The 20,704-nt window shown below is 40.2% G+C and overlaps 3 protein-coding genes across 13 annotated transcripts in view; 1 reads left to right on the forward strand and 2 right to left on the reverse strand.

Annotated features, from left to right (window-relative positions):
- The first annotated feature begins 49 nt into the window (after positions 1-49).
- oit3 (oncoprotein induced transcript 3) lies at positions 50-7,086 on the forward strand. The gene is made up of 9 exons (XM_049735678.2): positions 50-1,188; positions 3,169-3,543; positions 3,616-3,726; positions 4,139-4,261; positions 4,345-4,467; positions 4,531-4,691; positions 4,763-5,175; positions 6,337-6,436; positions 6,748-7,086. Exons 1-9 carry the CDS (start codon positions 1,134-1,136, stop codon positions 6,943-6,945), a joined length of 1,659 nt encoding a protein of 552 aa, XP_049591635.1. The 5' UTR covers positions 50-1,133; the 3' UTR covers positions 6,946-7,086.
- Positions 7,086-9,643, reverse strand: pla2g12b (phospholipase A2, group XIIB). Its single transcript, XM_049735677.2, has 4 exons — positions 9,155-9,643; positions 8,716-8,792; positions 8,457-8,622; positions 7,086-8,220 (listed from the first exon to the last, which is right to left on the reverse strand). The coding sequence occupies exons 1-4, from the start codon at positions 9,588-9,590 to the stop codon at positions 8,102-8,104; spliced, it is 798 nt and encodes a 265-aa protein (XP_049591634.1). The 5' UTR covers positions 9,591-9,643; the 3' UTR covers positions 7,086-8,101.
- Positions 9,644-12,932: 3,289 nt separating this feature from the next.
- The window catches only part of pde10a (phosphodiesterase 10A), a 40,863-nt gene continuing 33,091 nt past the window's right edge, over positions 12,933-20,704 (reverse strand). For 10 of the 11 annotated variants that reach the window (XM_049735727.2, XM_068652558.1, XM_049735724.2 and 7 more), the window contains 9 exons: positions 20,022-20,164; positions 19,736-19,819; positions 19,505-19,655; positions 19,247-19,402; positions 16,238-16,410; positions 15,771-15,882; positions 15,592-15,672; positions 15,262-15,350; positions 12,933-15,090 (listed from right to left, as the gene is read on the reverse strand). In XM_049735727.2, the coding sequence (XP_049591684.1) occupies positions 14,991-15,090; positions 15,262-15,350; positions 15,592-15,672; positions 15,771-15,882; positions 16,238-16,410; positions 19,247-19,402; positions 19,505-19,655; positions 19,736-19,819; positions 20,022-20,164 (1,089 nt within the window). In that variant the 3' untranslated portion in view covers positions 12,933-14,990. Of the gene's footprint in view, positions 15,091-15,261; positions 15,351-15,591; positions 15,673-15,770; positions 15,883-16,237; positions 16,411-19,245; positions 19,403-19,504; positions 19,656-19,735; positions 19,820-20,021; positions 20,165-20,704 lie in introns of all 11 variants that reach the window. The other variant, XM_049735726.2, reaches the window with a different exon arrangement.

Below are 20,704 nucleotides of genomic sequence, written 5' to 3' on the forward strand. Positions count from 1 at the left end.
GTCTTCTCAGGCTCTTCCTTTGCATATCCTGTGCGATAGATGTGACAAGAAGTGTGTGCTTATGCACCAGGAATGTATTTTACAAATGCATAGTAAAAGCAACAAATCTTAAACTGTCTAAAGTGAAACGGAATCATGTACGAGAGTTCTGTCATCCATCTAACTGTCCTAAAAGATAACAAACATAATGGTGCCCTTTAAAATTCAACTGAAAAGGAAATAACTTGCACACACAACTTTAGGTAACTTTTTTTTAAAAAGAGAAACATTCAGCTCTGTCCTGGCTGTCATTACATTGATCTGTTGTACCAGTTGTTGCTTAAGCTGAGTATTAGGCTGCAACACGTTTTCCAAGTCTACAAAGCTGATTGAACTTGCCTGAGCCAAGAAGGAAATCAATGTCTTATTTCCAGGAGTAGTCACAAAAGAAAAGCATGGCATTTTCCACCTCATTAGCCTTAAGGAGCAACTTGAATGAAGATCTTCATTGATTTAATTACATATAACAAACTGAAAACGTAAGCTGAAAATAACCACCGCTTGCTACCTTGAGTCTTTGTGAAGACAAAGTGGCCATCAAAGGAGCCGTCGACGACTTTAGCAGATTAAGAGATTTTCTATCACTCATGAATAGTAACATGGAGTAAGAAATGATATTGAATGAAATCGAATGATATACACTGACCTGGAATGAGCAGAACATATTGAAGATGGAATGATTTGATTGGGTCAAAAACTCAAGAAAGTAATAAATGAAATTAAAAAAAATGTTAATTTCCAGAAATGGGAAATAAGAAGGAAGAAAGCATCCCTAATATGTTGGCCAATATGGCCACCCCAATGACAAGGCCGTCAGACAGCACTTTGCACATAGGCCTCTGCTGCACTCATGTTCAAATGATCTTTATTTGCACCTAAAGGAAATTGAGATTGTTGTGCATGGTGGGTGGAATGTACAGTGGGAAACAATGGAAATGCAATTCTGTGATTTGGCAAATAGGAGGTCAAGGTGAGCCATGACAGTCACACACGTCCAGATAAGAGGCGCCTATTAAAAGCAGACCACGCCAGCGGATGGACGATAAGTGCAACTCCATACTGACTTTTTGGTGCAATATCATTTTTCCAACAAAATGATTTTTTGGATTAGTGTTCTACTCATAGAGGCTTTTCAGGTCACAGCTGTCAGTGAGTATATAAAAAAAAATATGTGTCTGCATGTTTAAATTAATATTTAGAGTAAGCTAGGTAGGGGCTGTCTAGCTTTTATTTATTTCTAAACTGATCACAATGCTTTTGTCCACTGTGGCAAATTCAGCAGGCTTTAGTGTAATTTGTTGTGAACGTTACCATAAACTTTTATGTATCAGTTTAACAAAATGGAAAGCCGGCAGCAATAATAGAAATGTCGTCACGTCCCCCACACCGCCTGTTTTGCATTTTAATTACATAAGAGGAGAATTCCATCAATTGCTCATTTTGTTGATTGTCTTCAAATATGTTTTGTTCCTTCCACATTTCATGTCTAAACACCCCCTAAGGATATTTATCTCATCTTGTTAAGTTTCCAGAGCTAATTCTTCATTGTTAATATCATTACAAGTGTTTACGGGTATTAATCTGATTAATCTGATTTTGCTGCTATTACTTTTGTGTGTACAATAACATCCTTAGTATCCCTCTTCTCCTGTGTCTCTAACTCAACCCAACTGTTTGAGGCAGATGGTGGCCCCCCCCCGTAGCGTCCATGGTTCTGTTCTGTTAGGAAACAGGCAATTTCGCCTTGAGATAACTTCTGTTGTGATTTGGCACACTATAAATAAGTATTTAAATGGATATTTAAAGAGAAACCATTTTGTGTTTTTCATTCTAATAAAATGTGGCTGATTCCGTATTGGATGTATTGATCATTTTTGGTTAAGAGCAGAGGTCATCATAGAATATTTTCTTTCATCCTAGCGACCCTCTGAACTGGCATGCCTGCTAAACGAGGCTGGATTGATAATGGAAAAGAACTTTTCTGATGAGAGTCAAAAAAAAACATTTTCACATGCTTATGTCAAAGACGTCTCCCCAAAAAGGACGTGGGCGACCTTCCCTAAGCCTTCTCCCATGTCTGTCTTCTTCTGGGCAGCGACATATTCATACTTACTTATGCATGTATAGCCCTAAAACAGCCCAGTCTTAGTTGTATCTCAACGGCCTGTTGGACCATTCACTCGTGTTTCTTTTAAGCCCAAATTGTTATGTTCAATAAACTTCCTCTGCTGCCCTTTTCTCTGAGCTGATAAAACCTCTGGAGGGACCATAAACATTTTACAGTGGTCAGTGGAATGCAATCTTTTGTGTTTCTTTCCTTTGCAGATAGCTGATCTGTGTGTAGATCAGTCTATCAAATTTTAACTTAAATCAGAGTTGACTGCAGAAGTATTGCAATGTCAAAGTTTGTGCGTGTGTGTGACATTCGAAGAGATTGCATTCATGCCCACATCCCCCCCCTCCCCTTTTTTTTTTTTACATCGGCCTGCACGCCACATCCCAGAATAGAGCTGACTTGGTTTCCTTGCAAGCAGCTTTTCAATTTCAAGGACATCTCTTGTACAGTCCCCTTCAGATTACCCCACAAATTTTCAACTGGGCCTGGCCTGTGTTTGCACCATTCTAAAACGTTAATTAGGTTTATTGAAGCTATGCTTCTGTTAATTTTTATGTATACTTTGCATTGTCAATCTGCTTCCTGACAACCGTAACAAACATTACAATATACACAGTTACATGGTTAGTTAACACAAATAGTAGCTAAAATAATATTGCCTTGCCTGTTTAAAAGTAGCAAGTAGCAGTTTATCACTGATGAACACAAACATAAACCAAATTTACGGCTTGGACTCCAAACAGTGGGCCTGGGTTAGTTTTGAATGTGGAGATACAATGTGGCTTTTGTAATTATCTGCCCCATTGGGGAGCTCTTTGACAAACCACCAGAGTGGTTTTATAACACTTTTCAAACGACAATCCGAACCCATTATTCTCTTATTAAGTCGTCATCATCCTAATCACCCGGACATAATATTATAAAGGTGTCCTTGGCTTGCAGAAAATATACCGCATAAATCCAAGTTATCATTTCACTATTATTATTTTATTATCCATTATTTTTGCCCTCAGCACTGGACCCGTGTTCTGCCTACACCAGTCTGAATGAACCATGGAGGAACACGGAGTATCACATCAACCAGTCTTCCGGGAGTCCTGTCTGTGATAGCCACATGTCCGGGGAGTGGTATCGCTTCACGGGAATGGCAGGGGACGCCATGCCCACCTTCTGCATCTCTGAGAACCATTGCGGCACCAACGCGCCCATCTGGCTCAATGGCAGCCACCCTCAGCTACAGCAAGGCATTGTCACTCTGCCAGCGTGTGCCAGCTTTGGAGATAATTGCTGCCAATGGAATGCCAGTGTGGACGTGAAAGCCTGCACTGGAGGTTACTTTGTGTACCGCCTGCCCAGACCTTCAGTTTGCTTCCATGTCTACTGTGGTCGTGAGTCAAACCTTTAGTCCATTCTCTCACTGATCTTTTCTCGCATAAATTGTGATTATTTGTGTCCCACAGATTTTTATGACATATGTGATGATGTTTCATGCACCGGTCCAAAATGCCCCAAGTCGGAATGTCGCTGTGCTCCTGGAACTGTTTTGGGACCAGACGGGCAAACGTGCCTTGGTGAGATTTACTGATAGGAAGGAAGAGTAAAGGAGACAAGATTTGCTACAGATAACCAGGAAAACATGAAACAAAGACAAAATAACATCTCTGACATATTAATCCCCCTACATCAGGTCCACCTTTATGAGCGTTATTATCTTTGTATCTCATTAGTTTGCCTAGAATAAATATAGCAAATATTTGTGCTGATAATAGACTGAAGGATAGATGACAGTGACCTCATTCTACTCTAATACATCCTGGTTTTCATCCATCTTTATTATTACTTGTCCCTTCAGTATTCTAAAGTCTGCCTTGAAAGGATTTGTCATCCTCATCCCTGTAGGTGACTCATCAAGAGCCACCAGCACTCAAGTCAATTAAAAGCCATATGCTGTGTGACCCAGGTGTGCGTGTGTGTTATGTTCAGATGTGAATGAGTGCGAGATAGCCAACGGTGGCTGTGCAGAAGTCTGCGTCAACACCAAAGGATCCAGACGATGTGAGTGCCATTCAGGCCGTGTACTGGATGAGGTTGGGCTCAACTGTCGAGGTACTGCACTGAATTCTTCACATTGGCCCTTTTCAAATGCTCAATGTAATGTTCCTTTCTGCTTTCCTGCATGTACCTTGTAGAGATGGCAGGCTGCCATGTAAACAATGGAGGCTGCAGCCATGGCTGCTCATCGCTCAAAGATTCCTACCGGTGTCACTGTCCTAGAGGGCTGCAGCTGAGCCATGACGCACGCACATGTCAGGGTAGGCATTTGTGATAATAATAATAATAATTCCCTTCTAATGTGAATATATACTCCATTGCAGTGCCAGTGGAGTGCAGCCCCAGTTCCATTACAGTGTCAGTACCAAAGGACATCGTTGGAGGACTGGACCTCTTTCTTTCCAATTCGTCATGTCGTGGTATTTCCAACGGCACACACATCAACCTCAACTTCAGCCTCAAGATGTGTGGCACGGCTGTAGAGGTCAGTCACACCTGGTAATTTCATCTCTCTGCTTCAGGGAACTCATGGTAATATGGACACCTCCTTCCTAGGTGACAGATGACAAGATAGTGGCAACCAACCTGGTGACAGGCGTTCCCAGGACCAGTCCAGGTAGCAGCGGGGACCTGATAGTACGCACCACTAAGCTAGTCGTGCCAATCACCTGCGAGTTCCCCAGAGAGTACCAAGTGTCAGACGGATACCAGGCGAGTCAGCGGGGATCAGCCTTGGAACTGGCTGGCCACAGTGAGGGAATCTTCCCCTTCTCACTGGAGCTCTTTAAGAACGCTGACTTTTCAGAACCTTACCGTACGCCGCCTCATCTGGACCTTCATGACTTGCTCTTCTTCGGGGTGGAGCCCAAAGAGAGAGTGGAGGGCCTCTCTGCCTTGGTAGAGAGCTGCTTTGCGACACCAGGGCCCAAAGCTGACCAGGCCCTCAAGTATTACCTCATTAAAGATGGGTGAGTTGTCTCAGAGTCGAATACATTTTGAAATTCGCTGCTGCACAAATTAGATAAGGGCACAGTAGCAGAACAAAGTCCAGGATCAGTTTTTAATCTGCTATTTTGTTAGATAAATCTAGTTCTAAAACTGCTCCAGATAATGAACAAGGCACATTTGCATTCTGTCACACAATTGCATTTGGTATAGAATTGATGGTCCCTTTAATTGTTGTTTAATTGATAGTGGGGGTTTTAAGAGGTGGTTTAAGTCAAACAAATTCCATCAAATAAACACCTGGGACAAATTGCAAATAAAGATGCAATCACACTCAAGAATCGAGTTACTTTCATTATATGGCTATGCAAACAATTGTTGCCTATATAATTTGAAAGAAAAAAAATGCAAACCCTAAAGCGCCTATTTGTTAACAACAGTGCTGTCATAAATAAACACGCTTCCTCTATCCTTTGTGTCCAGAATGTGGGAAAAGCATGGAGTTAAAAAAAGAAAGAAATGAACACCCTCTCCCACTCTTTGAAATATCGCACCTTTCTAGCGAGAGAACAGATTTTGAAATAAACCAAAGGGGAAACAAATCCCCTTCGATTCAATTTCAACAGATGCAAGTTAATTTGCGATTAGGAAAAAATATTACACTTCATTATGACAATCATGCTCCTCTGATTTGAGAAAGAAATCCGATTGATTTTGCAGCATCACGACTTGTCAGAAAAGAAACGTCTGCCGCCATGGGAATCGAATGATTGACAGTTTATAAGACAGTAAACCTCATGCATTGCATCAAATGTCAAACACCACTGACCTTGGCTGCTGATGATCTGCTGAGAAAAACACAATTGATTTTTATTTATTTTTTTTAAGCCCCCAACATTTTAAGGCAAGGCAATTTTATTTGTAAGCGCAGTTTGCAAATAAAGCAATTTAAAATGCTTTACAACTGCATAAAATTACAAGAAGGCAAATAAACCTATTCCATAAAATAAAAACAATCAATACTTAATTAAATTAAAAGTGGGGAATGCAGATAAAATGCTAATTTAGTGGCACTTAAATCAGTCATAATAGGCTTCAGCATAGCAAGCATAAGCAGTGGAGCGAATGGATGGATGAATATGTGGCACGCCTGTAAAGACTTAACCTCTGTGTCTTGTGAGCAGGTGTATCTCAGATGAAACAGTTATTCAGTACTCAGCCAAGGACCAACTCTCCAGGCACTACCAGGTCCCTGTCTTCAAGTTCATTGGCAAGGAGAACCGGGTGAGTAAAGCAACCTGCTGGGAGCCAGCTGGCTATAGCGGTATTGCGTGGGCTTACGTTTGCGTGACAGTATGTTGCATACATCAGTGACTATTAGTCATCCTTATGTGAATTACTCATTGTTTCTGATTATTTGATAATGGTATCTAATTCCATTTATTTATATCATTTGGAAATTTGCTCACACTTGCACTCTTGCATTGAGATCAATGAATGTGCAATACAAATAATTTTTACTATACAGGTACAGTATATTGCGATGATGATGATGACGATGATGATGACAGCATGTTCATCCTGTGTGTTTGCAGCAGGTCTTCCTCCACTGTCAGGTGTTGGTATGCAGCCTGAGAGACTCTCGCTGCACCCAGCCTTGTCGACGACGTGTGCGTCGCAGTGCCCCATCTGAGCGTCAGCACACATTGAGTGGGGGCCCCATCTTCATCTTACCCGAACCGAGCAGCCAGACGGATCCGAATCCCACAAATGTTTCAATCACAGACATTTAACTGACGAACCAGGCATGTATGAATTTAAAGTTTGTCTTTGCGTTCTTCAATGTGCCATTAATAACACATCCTCCATTCACATTGCGTTCAAGACAAAGACTCGAGCTTGATGAAACGGTTGTTTTATTGGACCAAGATAACAAAATTTTAAGCAGCTGATTGTCAATAAAGGTGCACGGATTGGCATTGGTGGAAATGTGTTTGATGACTGCAGGCGGGTACATTCTTCAATTTAACTCTTTAACTCTACTCTTCTTTAACTCTCAATTTAACTTGTTTTTATTTCTACTTTCTATCCATAATAAAGAGATAACAAATTGTAGCACTTTCACGCACCAACTGCAGTGGTGCAGCACCAAGGGTGGAACGAAGCTTGTAGAAAATACAGCTGCTGACATCAGCATTGTGCACTGTGGTGTGTTAGGTTGCTCAATTCATTGGTGACTATGAGATCAAACATTTAAATACATGTCACAGGTATTGCTGTCCCTAATTGAAATACAAAGTCTTGTTTAAGGTTTCTATGTTACATTTTGAACAGAACCAAAGCCTGCTTGGAGGAAAGTGGGTTAAACATCTGCACCTCTTTGCTGACACCACAATTTGCAGACATTATAGTAGGTGACATTTACTGTGTATGAAGTCATCACTGTGCCTCATTCTCAATGACTGCAACGTGAAGACGAGTTCACAATGTTCATTCTTGTAGGTGCAGATTATATTACAAAATAATTATAATTTTTAGCATTCTTACTGTAAAATGAAATTTGACATTCATTTAAATTATATTGCATCATACCTAATGCTGGTGAGCGTGAACAATGAGCAGTTCCTCTTACATTCATAAATAGCAAATAACTTATTTCCTGAGAGCAATTAGCTTGCTCAGTGTATTGGTATTTTATTTCTATAAAACACTTCCTTTGGAGCCATAAGAAATAAATGTTAATGGAGTTATATAGGCCTAAGAATTGGCCTGCACATGAATGCATCATCATGTCTCATCATGCATTATTTGTTGTAACGCCCAAGTAATCAATGTCAGTGAATTTCAACATTTAGGTCCTTTTTAGGGGCGTGCTCTGAAATACCACGATATGTGCAAAATGGTCCTTCCCCCTGCTCTCCATGTAAAAGTGGTCCATGGTGTTCAGTGTCACAGTTCATCCCTCTCCTCTCCATCACACACACATGCTGCCCTCTGGCTGTTCATGTAGGGCCGGCATCCAAGTGTCCACACTGTGTTGTACATAGCATCTGCCATTGACTCACAGGCTAAGAGAAGGAAAAGCCACAAGCAGAGTATTTAGAGCATTAAGTACAAACATGAAATGTAATAAAATCTTACACAAGATCATAATCAAAGATAATAATGGACACTTTTGATTGTCGCTATCAGAGAGGTTGATAGATTTAAATATATTGTAACTATAGATTGGCTGTCAAAACTGCATTATTATCTAAATTGGATACACATAATAGATGTGAAAAGAGGCATGCCTTTATCTCACCTTGAACTTGGGACACAAACCCAAGACTCCTCTTAAGGTCTGAGCAAATGTTCTGAAGACAAGAACGGAACTTGGTGTCACAGTCGTACTTGTTGATGCCGCAGTTGTCGTAGCACACGTCAAGTTGGTCACAGCACTCAGTCATGGCTGGGATGCCAAGATCAATCTGGCATAGGAGAAACGCTTGTTACAAAAGCGAATAAAACCGTGCGTGTTGGCTGTTTGGTGCCATGTACAAGCCGCTGAGGGCAACAGCCACCTGGAATCCCACCATGGAAGAGCTGCAGCCATTGGGCTCTTGGTGCTTGTAGCCAGGACGAGGCTGAGGCTGTTCTCCTAAGTTAGAAAATAACATTCACAAAATGTTTTAACCTTTGATAAAGACATATTATCCTAATAGAAATAAACGGTAGTCATGAGAGCTGTTTCTTTGTTTCAATAGACGTCGTCAGGGTCAGAGTAATGTCATCGGCCCTCCGTGTGATGTTAACGTTGTTCCGTTAACAGATAAGATGTAACGCAGTGAAAACTTGGCTCTCTGTTATGTAACCTGCAAAATCCTTCCGACATCCTGAGTTTTGTTGGATTGTTCAGTATCAGGAAATCCATATACGGAATGCATTTCATGAGTGTTATCATAACAAGACATTGTTTTCATTGACCAAACATGAGGAATGTGTATAAGATAACATACTCACCATATCTGCAGCGGTACTGACAAACGCCATCGTGGCCCCCCACCAGCTCCACAAGGGAGTCAAAGTAGCCATGCATCGTTTGGAAACTGTTTCGAATTGACATCAGGCTCCAGCTACTGTTGTTTTTCTCAGATGATATGGACGTGTTTATCTGGACTGACTTAATGTCATTGTCCTCCCCCATCTCTTCTTCATCCTTGGGTTGATCCTGGGCTTCCACATCTTGGCTGCTTTCTCCTGGTTCTTCGACAGCTTCAGGAGTTTCGTTTGGCAATACCTCAGAGAGTTCTTTGTGCTGGTCTTCTATAGTAGTGTTTTGTGGCTCCACCACAGGAACCTCCTCCTCAGGTGCTGTGGATTGGTAGTGACCCAGAGTGGCACACTCATGAGCAGTCACACAAAAGAGCAGCAGAAGAGTAAAAATCCGGAGCAGCATGGTGATAAAAATTTCAGCTGTGTTGCTAACAGGGTGAGAGGAACTTTGCGAGTGAGCGCCGACAACAGGTCTTACTGGAAGCAGACTTTGACCTGTGATTAGGCTCCAATAGACAGCGGGGCACTCACTCCTGCAAGGGGGCAAAAGTCAAGTCCCATCTATCAATCTATAATGCTTGCCTATTCTTCCCCTTTTTCTGGTTATTGAGCATATCAGTGATCTCATGCCATTACAAATGTATCTGTAATGCTAATGGGTTTTCCATGACTTGCCCTTTAGTGATGTACTCATACTGTATCATGACGTCATAATATCCCTAAACAAATGCCATTGTATGGGATGAAAATAATGGTTAAAAAAGGTGCAAGATATCGAACCCTAATTTGGTGTTAAAATATTTATTTTTATTACTAATTACATGTTACATTCGAGTTTAATGAATACTGACCTTAACTATTCATATTCAAGTCAACGCTGTCCTCTAGTGTTCAAAAGAAAAAAATACTCCACTGTCAATTATGTAATGTTGTCATCCCTGCTGACTTTACAGAAGGCAGAATACGTGGACCGGTTGCCATCTAATCGCAGGACACTTGTAAAGAAACAATCCTGGCGTGTGGTCCGGCTGGTACTGGACGGCTGCTCCAGTGTATTGGTTGATCAAGATCAGTGTTGGGAAAGTTCATTTTCTACATGTAGTAGTTCAAGATTTAGTTCAATTCGTGATTGGAATTTTATGAACTAAGGCCATCGTTCCAAAATTGAAAAGTTCAGTTCTTTTCTTCCCCTAATCAAAAAATAAAAGGTTTCTGCGAGCTCTGGCATATTGACATTTTCTCATTGTTTTCACCTATTCCATTTACACAAGTATCAGGGTGATGCTATCGCCCTACAATCTAAAAATGTATAGTAAGGTTTTTTTTTTTTTTTTTAAAATGACCTAAGGCTTTTTCTGTTTTTTTTAGTAAAAAATAAAATAAAAAATTGACTGCAGTATTCAGCTACAGGCCAGTAGCTCTTGTTATCTTAAAAGCTGAAAAGTAAGCGATGACAAGGAGTCTAAAAGGTCGAACTCCTTTGTCTTATTAGCTGATTTCAGATTGAGGCCATTACCCTGTCGGGAAGAAAGCAGACGAAATGCTGTGTTTAGAAGCAATAATCGCCAAACGTTCTGGTTTGATACTTTAATTACCAGCTCTTTTTTTTTTATTGTATGAGGATATAAGATATTGCGCTTTTTGTCCACCCATTTTCCTGTGAGCAAAAAGAATTGGAACACATGATTTACATGTGTGTTTTGTTGCCCAGATGTATCCAAATAATAAATAGAGCTGAATGCCTGCACTCAGTTTAAGAGTTTGGGTTTTGCCTGTGCAAACTGCATTTATACTTGTCTGATGTACACCCAACATAAAGACCAGGGAAATGTCAATGGTGAAAAAATTGTTACATTGAGAGAAGACGGAAAATTGCACATGCAGCAAATATTGGCTATATCCAAGCAACCATCTGGTATGCCCTGAAAATTATTTCCTCGAACAAGAACAACTTTTATGCTATTGCTGTTCATTCTATAAAAGCCCCATACATTGTTGTTCACTGGAAAATGTTCAGCTTCCTTGAAATCAATTAAAGCATTATTTTTTTTTCTTTTCAAAATGATTTCCAACTAAACTCTCGTGAGGACTTATTCCAAAACGGTCCACTGGACCCTCTTTGTGCCTGTTGCAATGACAAAGTAATGATTTGTTCACAGAAGCGCTCAGAGCATATGATTTGAAGTTAGCATGTGCAATTGCCCCTAAACATAATGTGCTGACTGACTTGAAGGTGGTTTTACATACAACAGTGGAGTGTCTCAAGAAGTACGCTTTAAGTTTGGCTCCTCCGGGCATCTTATGGATAGAACATTCTCTTATTGAATGTGTGTGTGGGTTTGTTTCATTCTCATGCTATATTAAGGCGTATCCTAAAGCAAAGAGCTTGAATTGGCAAGCATTTCTCGAGTCAAAACGACCACAACACCTCATTGTAAAGTAGAAGAGCCATTTGATTTTTGCCAGTCATTCAGTAAAAGAACATCATGTTTTACAACTTGTTAACATTCAAAATTATTGTAGAAAGATATAATGATCGCACACAGTATTCATCTTGTTTTCTTTTGAGGCAAATAAGTCTGGATGAAGTTTGAAAGACAAAATCCTGCTATTTTTCTAGACACTTTGTTCTATTCTTGAGCTCTTGAATAATAATTGTTCATTCGAATGATAACAAAATACAGAAAAGGAGCATTCAGTACCTCAAATCTACTTCCAAGAGGTGAAATAATACGAATAAATAAATATGTATGACTTTTTATTCTTTTTTAATTATAGTTTCATTATGTGCAAATCCCAATAACAAATATAATTAATATAATATAATGTCGTGTAATGTAATATAAATATATAATTTATATAATAACAAACTACAACTTTCTATTTGTGTGTAGTCATTTATGAATAAGCATCATTGGAGTCATAGTTCACTGCTGATCCAATGGCTTGACATACCAGGACTGCTGTTTGTGCTACTTTTGCCCACCCAACACGCCAGGGACTCACTATCCTGCCTAACACATGTGACGGCACATGCTCAAAAAAATCTGCCGGTGGCTACAGTAGAAATGGAACAAGCTTAATTTCCCCCAGGATGCATCCAAATACAGATTAGCCTTCACACACATCATCAAAGACGTCAGCGAACACTGCCAGGCGATCTCTGTTGGACCCGGCCGGCCGGCTCTGCTCTGACACCGTCTTCAGATCCTGACGATGACACACTTGCACAACATCTAATGAGGATTGCAAAGGTGTGAATGTGGCCAAAAAGAAATAAATTAATAAAAAAATAAATTATTTATTTATTAAATTAATATCATTACATATTAAAAATAAGACCACAAAATCGAAATGAAATGGTGCATAGAGAAGAAAAATGTTATGAAATATATATTCTTATATAATTTATATATGACTGAATGAACTTCATCTCCACTCTACTGAATGAACTTTTGAACTTCATCATCACTTGGTTGTCAGGGAAACAGGTTGAGTTCTTGTTCGTGTACTCAAGGTCTTGCAACAATAATTGTACTGTTGGACTGCTACATTTTGCGCCTGACAACACATGATGACCTTGTGCTATTCAATTAGAAATAAAAATGTTCATTTAACACCCGTGCTACAGCCATCAAAGTTGCAAATCACAAGTAAGAATGAGTGACAATATGAAATAAATGTCAACCTTCAATGATATTGAAATTTCTGAAGGAGAGAAACAGTAACTACAACACACACCAAAAATATTTTACAGGTATTTATTAAAAGTCATTTTGGCTAGTGCTTTTACGTTTACATTTGAAACATTCCTCAATTATTCTGGGTAACAGTAACATGTATGGACCATTTCGTTTCGTCTCAAACAAAAAAAGGCCAACATTATTTTTCTTTGTATAAAAAATATAAGTTAATTTAAATTTAATTCTAATTAAGAAAATAATAGGTATAATATCAATAATATTAATAATCAATAATCATTATCACAGAGAATAAAGATATGCTAAACATAGTGCAGATAATGATACAACTGGTGCTGAAAAGTAGAAGGAACAGTGCAGTGTTGTGGACGTCACCGTGTTCTCAACCATGTGGGGTGAACGTTAATAGACACTCATACGCTCTTGCAGACACACACACACACACACACGCACACACACACACTGAAAGTGCATGACTGCCATTCAGTTTAGCACCATTAGAGCAAATATAGATTCTAGATTGTACACAGTACACCTATTACTGTACTTTATATGTAAATTATATATCAACGTCAGTTTAAGTGCATGCTAATTGTTGCTCTTGGTTGGAACTTACTGGAAGCAATTTGAACAGTAAGACAGAACGCATCAATGCACATGCCACATTCAGGGGGATCAACAAAACACACATTGGCTGCAAAAGTTTATACATCCCTGTTCAAATGCCGTGGTGTGCGCACTTGTGCAACCACTTTTTTTCAGGTGTTTGATTTTAATTACCCACACAAAAAGAATTTTTTTCTTTCCCAATTTGAGTTATACATTTTGTAGGCCACATTAATAATGGACGTTTTGTAAGGACTTCTCTTTAAAGCCGGCATTTGAAGAGGGGTGTGCAGACTTTTTATATATCCACGGTAAATGAACAGTCACACTGTTGGGGCCACTTCAGCATTTGTAATCAAATTATTAGCGGGACTACGTCCACTGGAACAACCTGTCAGAACAGACCTAGAAAAAGTATTCAGGAAGTTCTTGGAAAATCATTTGCAGCAGACTGAGCGGATGGTGACGTGTTAAACACACCTGCAAAAAGTCAAGCAACAATCTTGCTGGACAATCCCAGAGTTACATGCATCTTATCAGATTTGACACTGATGACACGGAATAGTGCTCAAGTCGCATTTCCATCAATCACGTCTTATCTTCTGTGTGTGGAAATTCCAGGAAAATGTTTACAAGCTGTCTTAAACATATGTGACTGCTTACAGAAGGTTCCAAGTGCTAGTGATGGCCTGGGGGCAGTGCTGTGATGGGGGTCAACTTCAGGGCCACACATTGTGACTCTCTTGTGACAGTGTTGACATACAATAATCCCCTTCTTCTCGTGGCCATCCTTTTTTTTTTTTTGTTGTAAAATATATCGTGCGAGATTTCTGCCACCTCTGTGTTTAAACAAGTTGTGTGTCTTTATTCAAGTACTGCAAAGGATTTTTTCTCAAAAGTAAGAAAGAAAAAAAAACATTCTGACGTCCCCCTCATCTATAAGGTGGCATTGTTACACCATGCATGTTCAATGTACTACACATTCCTTCTGTCTCTGAATACCTTGCTGAAGTAGTATTGACTCATTTACCACAGAAGGCAAACAGTACCATTTGAAAAGGATATGAACCCACACAACAAGGTTTCACATTACCTTCTTGTGAAAGGTTCAGTGTAAGGCCTCTCAAATACAAGACCACAAAGAATCAACTCAAATAATAATTAGAATAATAATAATAAGATAGTAATAATAATAAAAACATAACACATAAACAACCAAAATGGCACAAATCCATTCTAACAAATAAATTCCCAAACGGAGGATGATGAATTTTAGTTCCTCCCCGTTAGCTGTCAGTCAGTCTCTGGGATCGGTAAAACCATCAGCATTGACACCTCCGTCGACCGTCACCCATTGAGGTAACTTGTGTTTTTTGTTAAGTCAGGGCGCCATTTTGCTGATCCAGCTCCTGTCCCCCCCCCCTAAAAAAAAAGCTTCATAACTGTGGCAAGGTTCAGTTTGAACTTGTTATGATAAGCAGTCAACCCTTTGGTAGTCAGTTGTCCACCTTTACAGGTCCTGAATCGGAAGGCCGGCTAGGAACGACATCTTCCACCTCACCGTGCACGATCTTCTCCCATTGGCTCAAGTTCTCCCTGTGACACACACACACACACACACGGACACACACACACACACACACACACACACGCACACGCACACGCACACACACACATCACCTGCTTTAGCGTCACATTCAAATATCTCAAACAAAACAATAAATCCCTTTAGAGGCTGTGAGACTAAAAGTATGATAAGATCCTTACTTGCAGGCTTTTAGAAGTGGACTGGATGGAGGGAAAAGATCTGCGAGAGTCGTATAACATGGAATTGCTACAGCATTGTAGAATCCCACCTAAAAATGCGGATTATTAAAAAACTATTTCACAAAATGTAAGAACATTGAAGTAGCTATGAGAAATATGATGCCTTTCTATATACCTTATTCAAATTAAACAACAGTGTGTGTGTTTTGTGAGTGTGTTATCGATTTTAGACTGTATAGCAATTGAATGTAATTGAATTTTAAATTCAAATTATAACCTTGCTTTTAAGGTGCTGGCGATAAGCGTAAGTGTGTAAGTGAGCGGTCTTACTTGGCCTTGAGGGACTTCATCCTTCTTGTCTCGATCCATCATTGAAATGGGTTGCATCCCAATCTTCTTCATCTCATCTCCCTGTGGGAAAGCAAAAGATGGCATACGTGTATATGATAAACGTTCACATAGATTGAAAGTCTTGAAACACATCAATCTAAACTTGTATGGTGTTGTACCTCGGCCCAGAATTCAGCATAGATGTCATTGGCTGTGAGTCGTGTGATCGGCCATTGCTTAGTTACAGAACACAGGTCACATGCTGTCATCATCAGACCAATCACACGGTCCCTGGAGGCGAGCAAAGCTACGTTATGGCCTTGAGTGCTGATATACTGTTCACTAGTGTGTCTGTGAGTACAACCTATCTGTATTATATACATAAATTCTCTCTCAAAGATGTTCCAAAATAAATTCAAACCAAGATGTTGTGACTGTAAACCCCAATTTTTCCATCCTTCTGCCTGAATGCCAATACAGACAACAATTTGAAGGCAACAAGTAAACTGCTGTAATATAATCAAGATACAAGGCATTGAATTAAAAAGATGAGTGAGGACTCTTGAAATGTAGAAACCAAAACAGGACAACTTGAAAGCCTCAAGGATTTCAAGGATCTCAAGGATTTCCCCGACCATGGTCTCACCTGTGTGAATGGTTGTTAAAGTCGAGACCACCTGAGGTGAGAAGCTCTGACAGTTGCTGGTGGTTATTGAAGTAAAGGGCCAGGTCCGTGGCGATGATGGCCTTTCGGATGATCTCAAGCACCTGTTCGTACTCGCTGGAATTCAGGTTGGAGAAAATATTGTGCCCTTCCAGCTATGAGAAACAAAGAGATCAATAAAAAAGCAAAGGCTCCACTTATGAGGCGTTCAGTTCAGCTAGACTACAAGAGATTGACAAGTTTTAACCATCACAGATCTGTTGACCATTTGTCCAAGCACTATATAAGCATATGCTCACAAGCCACGGTGCCGTAGTGTAGTGGTTAGTATTCTGGACTCTGATCCCAGTGATGTGAGTTCAAATCTCAGTTGGAGCTTGAACCTTTTAGCCTGGAAAAATTTGCAACATTGGTTCTTGGTGGTGGTGGGTCAGGTTTTGCCAGCCAGCTCACCACACGTCACTGCTAGTACAGAATATACCTTCAATGCCTTAGAAGCCAGGGTGCCATAGTGTAGCAGTTAGTACGCTGGACTCTGATCCTAGTAATGTGAGTTCAAATCTCCATAGGATTTTTGACTTTTTTTGCCTGGAAAAATTTGCAACATAGTTGCTTGGTGCTCCCCCATAAAACCATTTTGGCATTGATCTATTATCTATACTATTCGCTTGTTAGCTGATCGATGAAACCACATATCTTGCATGTCATACAAGCCAGGGTTCCATAGTGTTGTGGTTAGTGCTCTGGACTCTAATCCCAGTGATGTGAGTTCAAATCTCAGTGGAAACTTTAGCTTTTTAGCCTGGAAAAATTTGCAACATAGTTGCTTGGTGCTCCCCCATGAAAACATTTTGGCATTCAACTATTATCTATACTATTCGCTTGTTAGTTGCTCGATAAAGCCATATATCTTGCATACCATCAAAGCCAGGTTTCCATAGTGTGGTGGATAGTGCTCTGGACTCTGAAGCCAGAAAATTGAGTTCAAAGCTTAGAGTGAACTCAACTATTTTTATCTTGAAAAAAATTGCAACATACTATTCGCTTGTTAGCTGCTCAATAAAACCATATATCCTGCATGCCATACAAGCCAGGGTTACACAGTGTAGTGCAGGGGTGTCAAACTCCAGTCCTCAGGGGCCGCATTCCAACATGTTTTCCAAGGTTCCCTCGTTAAGTGCACACCTGTGTCAAAAGTTAGGCTCCTGCAGAACGTGAAAAAGAACTGATCTTTTCACTCAGGTGTGTTTAACGAGGTTAACTTGAAAAACATATTGGAACGCAGCCCCCGAGGACTGGAGTTCGACACCCCTGGTGTAGTGGTTAGTCCTCTGAACCCAGCGACCTTAGTTCAAATCTCAGAGGGACCTCAAACATTTTATCCTGGAAAAATTGAGACTTCCTATATTCCCAACGCCAACCCTAACCCTTATATAAGGTTTTTATGGGGTGGCATACGAGCAACTATGTTGCAAATTTTTCCAGGATAAAATGTCTTAAGTCCTTCTGAGATTTGAACTCAAGTTGCTGGGTTCAGAGTCCAGAGGACTAGCCACTACACTATGCAACCCTGTCTTGTATTGCACGCAGGATATATGGTTTTATTGAGCAGCTAACAATATTTTTCAGGAAAAGATGTTAGAGGTACCTGCGAGATTTGAACTCGGTCTGCTGGCTTCAGAGTTCAGTGTACTATCCACTACACTATGGAAACCGGGCTTACGAAGCATGCAAGATATATGGTTTTATAGATCAGCTACCAAGCGAATATGGGTAGCCAAAATGTTTTCATGGGGGAGCACCAAGCAACTATGTTGCAAATTTTTCCAGGCTAAAGAGTTTGAGTTTCCACTGAGATTTGAACTTACATCACTGGGATCAGAGTCCAGAGCACTAGCCACTACACTATGGAACGCTGGCTGGTATGACATCCAAGATATGTGGTTTCATCGATCAGCTAACAAGCGAATAGTATGGATAAAAGATCAATGCCAAAATGGTTTTATGGGGGAAAACCAAGCAACTATGTTGCAATTTTTTCCAGGCTAAAAAGCTGGAGTTCATACTGAGATTTGAACTCACATTACAGTGATTAGAGTCTAGAGCACTAACCCCTACACTATGGCACCCTGGCTTTGAAGATATTGAAGGTATGTCTGTACTTGCACACGAGCTACTATGTTGCAAATTTTTCTAGGATAAAATGCTTGAAGTCCCGCTGAGATTTGAACTCAAGTCGCTGGGTTCAGAGGACTAACCACTACACTATGTAACTCTGGCTTGTATGGCATGCAGGATATATGGTTTTCTTGATCAGCCAACAGGCAAATAGTATGTTGCAATTTTTTTCAGGATAAAATGTTCGAAGTTCCACTGAGATTTGAACTTGGATTGCTGGGTTCTGAGGGTAGAGCACTGACCACTACACTATGGAACCATGGATTGTATTTCATGCAGGATATATGGTTTTATTGAGCAGCTAACAAGCGAATAGACCAGATCAATGCCAAAATGGTTTTATGGGGGAGCACCAAGCAACTATGTTGCAAATTTTTCCAGGCGAAAAGGTTGAAGATCCCACTGAGATTTGAACTCACATCACTGGGACAAGAGTCCAGAGAACTAACCACTACACTATGGCACCCTGGCTTGTAAGACATGGAAGGTATATGCTGTACTAACACTGACGTGCGGTGAGCCATGACTGGGTCCCAAACCCAACCCTAACCCCTAACCCTAACCAAAAAAATATATATATTTTTCAAAATATGGAATTGAAATGGGAACCAAAATTTGAATCGAATTTCGGCTTGGGTAAATTGTTATATCCCTATTAAAAAACAAATTGCCAAATAAAAATCATTGCAACTGTATGCCTGGAAGCACCACCGTCTGGTCTGATCCTAGAACTGCAAACCTTTAGCTGTGCCACTGGGATTATGCATAATTTGTCTATCGATTTAAAGTTGATGTTGCATTGTAGAGCTTTACCTGCAAAATGGAGACAGTCTGAGAGAAGTGATGCTGCTCCATGGTGGAGGTGGAGTAGAGAGCAGCCAGTGGGTGGTCAAATTTCTGCAGATAAGTGTTGCTGTACCCTCGATGGTCCAGATCATGACAAAGGCAGGCTATCAGGAGTCCCTTCTTCTGTAAATGAAAGGATAAGAGTTATCAGCCACACACCATAGACTCATTTCATGTTATTTTAAAATGTGATTTTTTTTATTTTTTTTTAAATGGGCAGCGGACCTCAAGCTCTGTGAAGGTTTCAGGGGTCTTCTGTAGGATGGCATACATACAGTGGGCCACGGTCACGGCGTGCTTCCAGTTGTGGTAGGGCACACGCCGGTAGTTTTTGCGTACAGACATAGTGAATCGACACAGCTTCTCCAGCTCAAAGCTAGACCGAGCCAGAAGAGACAAATATAAAATGACCCTTAAATCAGATGCTGGCACCTTAACAGCTCTGCAGTACTTTACCTGGTCTTTCCACAGGAGCTGTGAACCATATAGATGAAAACTGCAGGCCAGATCTCCTCAAAGGGACTTATGTCAAAGTGAAACCTGGAAGAGGAGTCACATTTGCCAGGTTGGTCTGTAAAATTGTCTGGATGTCATTTGAATTTTTCACACTATGTTTTGTATGTAAAACAACTTGGTGGCAACACAGATGAAATGAGGAATCCATTCAGCACCGTACACAGACCCACTAGTACATTTCTGCAGGCCTCATGAGGTGAAGGCCATAAAGCATTCGAAGACTCACATTTCGATCTCTTTATAAATGGGAGTGGGAAGGTTGAGCTGAGTGAGGGTTTTCCATTCTTCTGAGGTGCAGATGCTGTGGTAAGACAGTTTTTCCATTGTCACTCTGTAAATGCATTCAGAGTGGCGAATTCGATGGTACATCTATGCACAAAACACACATGGGAAAATCACAGAAAAGCCTTCATGAAGAAAAAAAACCCCAAAAACACAAGCAATAGCAACTATAAAAGTAGAACCAATTATGAAAATTCAATCCATTTCTGACAAATCCAATTTACAATATATGGACAAAAGTATTGAAACACACCTCCAAGCATCTTAGCAACGCATTTTGAATACCTCATTTTCTTTACTGTGGGAACAATTTCACTACTTCAGCATGGTCCAGAAAAGACAGTTGGATGAGTTTAATAGAGTTTGATACAAATAACAAGCAAAAAGTTCCACACACTCTAAAATTGTTCCAGCTGGCTCCATTTTATCATCCTGCCGTTGTAGCAATGCTTTTGTCCATATAGTCTCGATCAAAGACCACATCAACTCACTGCAACAATCGTTTAAATTCTAAAACTAATCAACACTCCGGTCGGTATGGGAGTCATATCTTGCCATTATGAATCTATGCTGTGAAATATTTTTTCATTGATAAGTGGCTGTAAATGAGCGTAGGTGTGCACCAAC

This window comes from Syngnathus scovelli, chromosome 12 (genome assembly GCF_024217435.2).
Source record: "Syngnathus scovelli strain Florida chromosome 12, RoL_Ssco_1.2, whole genome shotgun sequence".
In the NCBI taxonomy this organism is placed as follows: domain Eukaryota; kingdom Metazoa; phylum Chordata; class Actinopteri; order Syngnathiformes; family Syngnathidae; genus Syngnathus; species Syngnathus scovelli.

Excerpts from the sequence above, each read along its gene's own strand:
- pla2g12b (XM_049735677.2), bottom strand. The coding sequence starts at position 9,590 with ATGCTGCTCCGGATTTTTACTCTTCTGCTGCTCTTTTGTGTGACTGCT. Across the intron at positions 8,793-9,154 it reads TCAGTACCGCTGCAGATATG|GAGAACAGCCTCAGCCTCGT; the intron begins GTGAGTATGTTA and ends TTTCTAACTTAG. Across the intron at positions 8,221-8,456 it reads GTTTGTGTCCCAAGTTCAAG|CCTGTGAGTCAATGGCAGAT; the intron begins GTGAGATAAAGG and ends TCCTTCTCTTAG.
- oit3 (XM_049735678.2), top strand. The coding sequence starts at position 1,134 with ATGATTTTTTGGATTAGTGTTCTACTCATAGAGGCTTTTCAGGTCACA. Across the intron at positions 3,727-4,138 it reads AGACGGGCAAACGTGCCTTG|ATGTGAATGAGTGCGAGATA; the intron begins GTGAGATTTACT and ends TGTTATGTTCAG. Across the intron at positions 4,262-4,344 it reads GGTTGGGCTCAACTGTCGAG|AGATGGCAGGCTGCCATGTA; the intron begins GTACTGCACTGA and ends TGTACCTTGTAG.